This window comes from Salvelinus namaycush, chromosome 35, assembly GCF_016432855.1.
Source record: "Salvelinus namaycush isolate Seneca chromosome 35, SaNama_1.0, whole genome shotgun sequence".
In the NCBI taxonomy this organism is placed as follows: domain Eukaryota; kingdom Metazoa; phylum Chordata; class Actinopteri; order Salmoniformes; family Salmonidae; genus Salvelinus; species Salvelinus namaycush.
Genome location: NC_052341.1, coordinates 15,684,642 through 15,694,677, shown reverse-complemented (window position 1 = coordinate 15,694,677; position 10,036 = coordinate 15,684,642). Strand labels below are relative to the sequence as shown.

The 10,036-nt window shown below is 44.1% G+C and overlaps 1 protein-coding gene across 1 annotated transcript in view; it reads left to right on the top strand.

Moving 5' to 3' along the window:
• The first annotated feature begins 238 nt into the window (after positions 1 to 238).
• The window catches only part of LOC120029532 (neurabin-2-like), a 24,206-nt gene continuing 14,408 nt past the window's right edge, over positions 239 to 10,036 (top strand). Inside the window, exon 1 of the mRNA XM_038974795.1 lies at positions 239 to 2,139. Within this exon, the coding sequence (XP_038830723.1) occupies positions 670 to 2,139 (1,470 nt within the window). The 5' untranslated portion in view covers positions 239 to 669. The remainder of the gene's footprint in view (positions 2,140 to 10,036) is intronic.

Sequence of the window (10,036 nt, the reverse complement as noted above, 5' to 3'; positions counted from 1 at the left end):
GTAAAGAAGATTTCTGTTTATTTGACTCGTCTACTTGACATCATAATTGTAATTATATAGAACTCGTGTATGGAGTAGACCTTCACATATATTGATTATCACTAGGCTAATATTCAAGGACTAAAAACGTAGAGTGAACGCGAACGGTGCTATGACCCAGTTTCGTCCCATCCTCAGTAGCAGTCTGCTTTTACGCGAGCGAGGAGGACCCAGAGACAGAAATCAGCAGTTCAGAAAATCAAGAGATCAAAATGATGATGATGCTGCTGCTCTTGAAAAGGGATTAAACTTAATAAATCTGTCGTCAGTGGAAAATCCAGCGTTCATTGGGTTACTGTTCTAGTTTTCTGCAGTGATGTTTTTGTAACCAGGGCATTTTCTCCAGGTTTTTCGTCAGGTTGGTGTTTTAATTACTAGCGAGTTTGACTAATGAATGCATCGTTTTTCACTTTCCTCCATTCCATAGGATTGGGATACTGGATGCACGCGGCCTAAAACAATAACCTTAGTTTTTTATTCTCCTGCTATTCAGTTCTAGTCGGCACGTAGGTTCACCGTCTCCCCAACAGAATTGACTGTTGGTGAGAACGGACCGATTTGTGCTGACAACCGAGGAAGAGAAAAGGAGAGATGCCGTTGCTGAGCAGCCGTTGTGAAGCTTGACTGATCATGATGAAGACCGATACCTCATCTTCCAAGAGCACCGGCTCTGGTTCGACGCTGAGGAGCCCATCCCCGCACCGGAACGCATACGAGGCGGGGATACAGGCGCTGAAGCCTGTGAAGGACAATGCTGCAAATGGCGATTATATGCAGGAGGGCCCCCGCGGCCGCCGGAGCTACGGCTCCAACGTGCACCGTATCAAGAACATGTTTCAGCAGATGCAAGGCCCAGGGAGCACATCTCCCGGCGGGGAGGGGGAGGGAGGGGAGGACCTGGAGAAGACTACTGAGAGAGTGCGTCTCTCCCTCCCCAGAGCCGGTAGCCTGAATGAGAATGTGGACCACAGCGCCTTGCTGAAGCTGGGATCCACTGTCTCAGAGCGGGTTAACCGGTTCAACCCCAATGCCAAAGAAGAGAACGGGCAGGCTCCCCTAGCCTCATCACCCAGCTACTCCAAGCTGCAAGAGACACGGAAGATCTTTGAACAACAACAGGCGGCACAGCAGCTGGAGCGGGAGAAGCAGGCCGCTGCCACCAACCGGGTCCTGCTGAAGACAGAGCGCACCTCTGGCCTGGGCTTCCATGATGGCAGGCTGGACGTGGTGGCCCGGTTCAACGGCAGCACAGAATCCCTGGACAGCCTGGACACCACCGAGGCCGTGTCCCCCACTGTCTCCCAGCTCAGTGCTGTCTTTGAACGGGCCTCTGAGCTCCGCAACAACCTGCACCGCCTCTCCTCCACCCCTCCACTGCCCTCCCGGGGGGTCAGCACCAAGGTGGGGGTGCAGCTCAACTCCAAAATCATCTCCAAGAGGGCGAACCGTGCTTCTGCCCTCCCAACTGCCAGCCAGGAGGAAGAGGGTGGTGGGGGGCGCAGCCAGAGGGACCTGGATGGTCCTCCCAGAAGCCTCAGGGCTAAGGCTGCCCCCTCATCCTCCTCTACCGCCGATGGCCTGAACGGAGGGCAGAATGGAGGCCACAGTGGCCCGACACTCCCCGAGCCCAAAGAGGGCCGGGATAAGACTGGAACCCAGGCCAAAGCTGAAGGCCAGTCTGAGGATCACTCTAGTGACCAGGAGCCCAGCAGCACATTAGTGAAAGCTGACATCCACCACATCTCTCTGGAGAATGGGGAGAACAGTACAGAGAGCGAGGCCCAGGTGAGGGAGACCTCTCCCAAGGGCACTAGCAGTGAGAGAGGGAGGCAGGGTGGAGATGGAGTGATGGGCCAGGGGGGTACAGCGGAGGAGGGGGAAGAGAGAACTGTAAAGGATCAGTCAGGGGGAGAACAGGTGGATATCAGAACATACAGCGCAGTGGGGGAGGACTCTGGAGGGAGCCAGCGGGATGAGGAAGAGGAGGATGAAGATGAGCCGTATGAGCCTGAGTCCAGCTGTCATGAGAAACCTGGGCTGCCTGAAGAGGAGGACCCTCCACCCAGCCGGAAGATCTGCTTCAGCACGGGGCCTATCAAGGTGAGCTCACACTCTAATAGAATATACATGGTCACGTACACACCATTGCACTGCATTCAGTTATATTTAACACGTCACAGGCTTCCATATAAACAACCAGTCCTTTTGTAGTAGTGTTTGACTTGGACACTACCACGGATTTCCTTCACGCCATACATTACTATATGCTTAGTCATTTCCCCCCTTGCCTCCTCTCCCCCTTCCCCCCTCCCTCTGTGCCAGTAGCCTTGTTCCCAGCCAGTTGCCACTGCCTGCCTGCATTCCCACTGTGCAGCTGACATGGCCCTGAAAGAACCAGTCTGTAGATCCTTATCTGAAATGCAGTGGGCGCTAGCGGTAGCTCCCTCTCTGTCTCTGTGGCTCTCTCTCTGTGGCTCTCTCTCTGTAGCTCTCTCTCTCTCTCTGTAGCTCTCTCTCTCTCTGTAGCTCTCTCTGTAGCTCTCTCTCTCTCTGTAGCTCACTCTCTGTAGCTCTCTCTGTAGCTCTCTCTTTCTCTCTGTAGCGCTCTATCTCTCTGTTGCTCTCTGTAGATCTCTGTAGCTCTCTGTGTAGCGCTCTCTCTGTTGCTCTCTCTCTCTCTCTGTAGCTCTCGCTCTCTTCTCTGTAGCTCTCTGTAGCTCCCTCTCTAAAATGCTCTCTGTCTCTCAGTAGGTCTCTCTCTCTCTGTCTGTAAATAATTGTTAGGGAGGAACAAAGAGTCAGAATAATTAGCGTAGCTGCTTTCTTATTGTGTGTTGGGATATTCTGACTGGCTATACTTGTAAAAGGTCAACAGCAGTGCAGTGGTTGGTTATATATGGATGGCGGTAATGCACCTAAAAAGAGTACACTGCCATTAAAATCCAAAGAAGAAGAACGGTTGAGTTATGTTGGTGGTTGGTTCATTCCCATGTGCTTTAGTAAGTTACAGTACTTTGCTACATGAGGAAGAAGTAATATTGATGATTTCTCTCAGCATGGTAATCCTGATATGGCTGTAGCCTCCTTTTTCCAGATTTAGCATATTTACTTGCCTGCTTATGGGCCATATACTGGAGATGGCTTCCCATTTTATTCAAACTCGTTAGGTAGGTTTATGCTACCAGAACACCTATCCCAATGGGCAATCCACAACAGTTATCTGGATTTCACAGAGAAGTGAACATTCACACATTTGCAATGTATTTTCTACAAACCGATATGATATTGAATAAAAAATGAAACTGATATTGATTTTCCGTATCGTTGCCCATCACAAATGATTCTAGACATAGACGTATGTTATTGTAGACACTGTAATAAGCTGGAGGCTACATCCATGTCAGGGCTAGGAGGGGAGAAGTTGATTCAGTGTCTCTACTGACTGGGAAGTGTAATGATCCAAGAAGCAGTGTACGATTCTCTGCTCCCCCAGCTCAGTCTCACTGCTCTGTCATGAGCTGTGTCCCAAATGGTAACCTATTCCCTATATAGCACACTACTTTTGACCGGGGCCCACTGTAGGGAATGAGCTCTGGTCAAAAGTAGTGCCTCATGCAGTGCAGGAGTACTCAAGTAATATTTGAGAAGGTCCGGTCAGTAAAATGTCCTAGGTGGTAAAGGTCCAGATGGATATTGTCATTTATCAGCATAGTAACAAACCCCACCTTGCAACCCGTGACCCCAAACTGTTAACACTCCTCTTGTTGGCGGAGAGAAAATGTTGCTGTTTTAAAGCTGAGTTCCTGCAATTCTACGCATTTTTCCATGCCTTATTTGTGTTTATATGATACCAGGGGTCAAAGCCCGACTGAGCCACACCCCCCCCAAATAATATTATTATTTTATTTACATTTTGTAGTCGGGACCCGCGGTCCGTATTGACCCAGTTCTGGGTCCGGATCCAGACTGTGGTCCGCCAGTTGAGTATGGGAGATGTAGGGAATGGTCGTTGGTCAAAAGTAGTCCACTATGTATGTATCTCCCTCACTAGCTTTACGCACCAGCTGTCAGAGCAGCTCACAGATTACTGCACCTGTACATAGCCCATCTATAATTTTGCCCAAACAACTACCTCTTCCCCTACTGTATTTATTTATTTATTTTGCTCCTTTGCACCCCATTATTTCTATTTTTACTTTGCACATTCTTCCACTGCAAATCTACCATTCCAGTGTTTTACTTGATATATTGTATTTACTTTGCCACCATGGCCTTTTTTTTGCCTTTACCTCCCTTATCTCACCTCATTTGCTCACATTGTATACAGACTTATTTTTCTACTGTATTATTGACTGTATGTTTGTTTTACTCCATGTGTAACTCTGTGTTGTTGTATGTGTCGAACTGCTTTGCTTTATCTTGGCCAGGTCGCAATTGTAAATGAGAACTTGTTCTCAACTTGCCTACCTTGTTAAATAAAGGTGAAATAAAAAAGAATATTTAAAAAATGTAGAGAATAGGGTGCCATTTGGTATGTAGCCCTGTTCTCTGCTACCCCAGTTCAGTCTCACTGCCCTGAGTTCTCCAGCATTAACATGGAGAGAGAGAAGCCCTAGCTCTGCCAAGTCAAGTGTGCGTTGATACTATTAAGTCCCACACTCACACATGCAGCGCCAGCTCAAGCAGCTACTGAAACAGCTCTTGCAGCTATCATGACCATCCATATTGAAGTTCTCTCTCTCTCTCGAACAGAGTCATGCATCGTCAAATTGTGTTTGACCAATGAAGCAACTGAATCAATGTTGTTTCCATGTCATTTCACTGAAATGACGTTGAACCAAAGTGGAATAGACGTTGAATTGATATCTGTGCCCAGTGGGTAGGCTATTTCATAAGATATGTTATATTTCAACCAGTTATGATAACCCATCATTCCAGATCACTTCAGTAGAAGAAGTTGTGACCCTATGAGAGTATCAAAAAGAGAAAACTGTGACTTCCTGTAATGTAATGTTTTACATTGGCTCGCCATCTGCGTGGTGTGACAATGCAGCAACAGCTCATTAGACCTAACAGAGAGCAGAGTGGGTCGGTCTGTGCTGTGGGCTTGTACCCAACAGCAATAACAATAATCTATTGCATTTCTGTAGTGCTTTTTATAACAGAAATAACACTCAAAGCGCTTTGTGGCTGACTGTCTCCCTGTCTTTTTGATATGTTCAAGTAGAGCTCGGAAAGTAAACCGAAAATTATAGACACCAATCAACTTATCGCAGGCATTTTGCTGATATCGTTCGTTACAATATATTACAGAAATGTGAAGTTTGAAACAAAATTTGTTTGCTAATTTGGGTGAAAGTTAAACTGTGGTGCAGATGAAGGTTAGAACTTGTCATTCTATTTATTGTTATCGCATCAATTCAAGCAATTTTATCTCAAATATTTTTGTCCATATCGCCAAGCTCTATGTTCAAGAAATCTCAAAGCGCTTTGTGGCTGACCGTCACAGTCTTTTTGATATGTTCAGTCTAGTACTACTGTACCCAACAGTGGCTGTCCTCTGAAACAAACCCTCCCATCACACTGACACAGTCCTTCACTCTGTATCAGAGTCTCTTTTGTTATTTAGATTGATATGGGTACAGTGGGAATGCATGGGAGTCAGAGGGAGGACAAATTGAAGGCCCTTTATTTGGTGGCTAAAATGTCATGGTTTAATGACTGCCAGGACTTTGGTCAAACAGTATTGTCACTAGCTTTTTTGTTGTTGCTGAATGTCTCTGTCTCTGTGTGTGTGTATTTTTCTTCTGTGTCTTTCTTTCGCTGTTTCTATTGCTATCTCACTGTCTCTCTATCTCTGTGTGTCTTTCTCTGTCTCGCTGTCTTTCTCTGTCTCGCTGTCTTTCTCTGTCTCACTGTCTCTCTATCTCTGTGTGTCTTTCTCTGTCTCGCTGTCTTTCTCTGTCTCGCTGTCTTTCTCTGTCTCGCTGTCTTTCTCTCCCTCAGTGGTACAGGAAGTGCCCGTGCTTGGCCATTTTTTTGGTGACTATTTCCCCCTCATCGTATCTGCGCTCTCTCTCTCTCACCCAGACGCCCACACATAGGAGTTGTTGTGGTGACAGCCACTGGGGTCTGTGTCAAATGTATTTCTTTTTTTCTCTTCTCAAACTGGCACAAACAGCATCGCTGGGGTAAAGTTCAGTTCACACTACTGGCTTTGTTCACTCTAACACCCTCCTTTCTCTCACTCCCTCTCTTTTTTTTCTCTCCATCTGTCACCATTCTCCTCTTGTTTTATGATAAGTTGATAAAAATAGCAGCATTGTAATTACCACAGACAGGCCTCTCCTTTGGGGCTGTCTGCTTGTTGTAAACACAGGAACCTGCTCTCCGGTTCCTCACTTCTTATTTGTTTTGTTGTCCTTACTCTATATTTCCTGTTTTACATCACTGTATTTCATAACTGTTCTCTCCTATTCTCCTGGTACAAGATGCTTTGAATTATTGATCCTAATGTTGATTGGAGCGATTTTAATGTGTGTGTGTGTGTATGTATATTATATATATATATATATATATCATTTTTTTATAATCTCCTTTGAATTTGTACCATGTGTGTAGAAAAAACTATCTGCAACATACACTCTTTCAACCAGGAACAGAATTCCCGTTTGTCCCTCTTCAACTATCTTTCCACCTCTGTCCATTCTTCACCAATCCCCTCTCTGATGAATATTTACAGCCTACACAGTGGCATCCCATAATAGTCGGAGCTAGCTCCAGTCATGAATACACATTTGATTGTTTTTTTTACACTGTCTGCAATTCAAACAAATAAAGAATACAAAAATAGTCTTTGATGTGATTATAGCCCAGTAGACTTTGTTGACTAGATATTGAAATGGGTTGAAAACCTATTTAGCAGGTATGTTTGCAAGCGTTAGTAAAATTGAGGCTTTTTACTTGGACCACAAGGGAAGCCAGAGAGATGTAATGCATCACATTGTGGCCAGGTATGATAAAACAGGTTCACTGGTAAGGGACAATTGGCCAGTCATCTCACACACTGTCTACCAAGTGAATCTATTGGCCAGTCACACATTGCCCATGAGAGGGGGATGGGGGACCAGACAGATTATCAGCAAGGTCATTCTGTCCCACTTTTTTTGGCTGGGCTGCACCATATTATACAGTCTATGGGCTGCACCGTATTATACAGTCTATGGGCTGCACCACCCAACTCAATGCACACCACAGTCCTGCTGCATGCAGCCTCTGTGCGGTTTCTGTATGTGAAGCTAGGGCTGTGGAGGTCATGACATTTTGTTAGCAGGTGATTGTCAAGCAAATAACTGCCGGTCTCATGGTAATTGACCGTTAACATTTAGCATCTCATGGCTTCCACGCATAGCCTACAAGCCACTGATGCAGACTTTTGGAACATCTACATTTTAAAAAGTATAATAAATCAATGTTAATATAGCCTACACCATCACAATAAATCCATGTATTTATTTTAGACAAGTCTAAAGAAACATGATATGAAGAAAATGTAATATATTTCAGAAGAACAGAATCGCATACTCTGAGTTGTCCTTATGTTAGGTCCAGATCTGGCTATACCATATGGCTGTGGGCTACACTAGTTCATTTAGCAGACAAGATTTGCTTAGAATTCCGTGGCATTATTTGATATTATTTATAGTATGAAGAATACAATTGAACATAAAATAGAAAGGATGTTTTCTCCAAATGAAATCTGAGGGAGTGCGCACATGCAGCTATTCTGTGTTGAGCGGTTAACTAGGGTACGTGGGACGGTAACGTCCCTCCTGACCAACATCCAGTGAAATAGGCAGAGCGCGAAATCCAAAAATACTAATTTCAAATATTTAACATTCTTGAAAATATGTGTTATACATCAAAATAAAGCTTAACTTCTTGTTAATCCAGCCGCTGTGTCAGATTTCAAAAAGGCTTTACGGCGAAAGCAAACCATACGATTATCTGAGGACAGCGCCCCGCATACAAAAACATAAATCATATTTCAACCAGGCAGGTGCGACACAAAAGTCAGAAATAGCGATATAAAAAATGCCTTACCTTTTGATAATCTTATTCTTATTCCAAAATGTCCCAGTTACATCACAAATGGTCCTTTTGTTCGATAATGTCCTTCTTTATATCCATAAAAACTCAGTTTAGCTGGCGCGCTTCAGTCAATAATCCACCCAGTTTCCCTCCATCAAAATGCATACAAAATGAATCCCAAACGTTACTAATAAACTTTTCCAAACAATTCAAACAACGTTTATAATCAAACCTTAGGTATTCTAATACGCAAATAAACGATACAATTTAAGACCGATTAATAGTATGTTCATTACCGGAGATAAATATGAAAGAACGTGCTTTCCTCCACGCGCCTGGAAACACTACTGCCAAAATGGGAGCCACCTAGAAAAACTACAATTTCTGGGTCATTTTTCCAAAAACCAGCTTGAAACTCTTTCTAAAGACTGTTGACATCTAGTGGAAGCCCTAGGAACTGCAATCTGGGAGTCTTGGCCTTATTATTAAAATACTAGCCATTGAAAATAGTGGTAAGCTGAATTTTTTTGGGGGGGATGGTTTGTCCTCGGGGTTTCGCCTGCCATATCAGTTCTGTTATACTCACATACATATTTTAACAGTTTTAGAAACGTTAGAGTGTTTTCTATCCAAATCTACCAATTATATGCATATCCTAGCTTCTGTGCCTGAGTAACAGGCAGTTTACTTTGGGCACGCTTTTCATCCGGATGTCAAAATACTGCCTCCTACCCCAGAGAGGTTAACAAAGAAATGGGTTCTCCTCTATTCTTAATTTAGAGATTCATGCAACTTTAGTTGTGATTCAAACATTGGGCTATATGTTATGATTTTTAATATGTTCTAAGGCTGCATGATGCGACTAATGATGATTTGAGAAAAGTTGCATGAAAGGCATGCGCTCTGCTTTGTTTCTTTCACAGCCTGCACACACTTCATCAATCTCTCATTCAGAATTTGACAAGCTCTTGATAATGCCTAGAATTTCCCGGCGGCATCCCCCTAGTGTGACCATAACGCCCCCTAAACAAATCCATGCCTTTTGCGCCCAGTGGACGCTGTGCCCTTGGGCTGAATATAACAATTATAATTGCCTTCTTTCAGCTGCGTGTTCCGAAGCACCTCTCACTCACATGGCTCTCTCAGATATCTCAATTCTTATTAGCCAATACCCGTCACTTGATTGAGTTCTTCTCACAGGCATCTATCTCAGCTCCGAAGTAGCTACAAGTGAGGACAGACACATCGGGGGCGCAACTGCGCACGTCCTTCTTATCGAATTCCGAGGTGCATATTGAAGATGTTAGAAGGACTGTCCACCTTTACTTTTCGTCAGCCAACAAGATGAGTAGGCCTAACGAACAGCAAAAGCACTAGCCTACGAGAAATAATATTCCAAACATAGTCTGGGACCGTTGTGGGATGTGATAGATCCCAAATGAATACACTACTCATATCAAAAAAACTTTCAAAAGCAATGATGCTCATGCAACCGATCAAAACGTTTAGGTTAAAATGTTGATAAACTATTAGGCTATTTCTTCACATTATAAGCGCAATAATCCGCAGACGGCAGTAGGCTATAAGTGCGAATGTTCCAAAATGCAATCAATTAGCGGGAAAACACCATTTTCATGTAATGCTTTATTATAAAGGTGCATTTTTATGGTGAAAATTATCTTCCCCAAACTGTATGCCAGTTCAGACTCAACACCAGTTGCAAAGCGGATTAATGTGCTTAACTTCTTAATTAAGTGGGCATTTTAGTTGCGATTCAAACCTTATCGAAACATATAGGCCTACTGGCTAGGCTACATATGATTGGAAAAATTTGAAAAAAAGAGGAATGTGACATTTCTTGCCTTACTGCACACAAGCTGGGCATCATTCACAAGTGATTATTGTA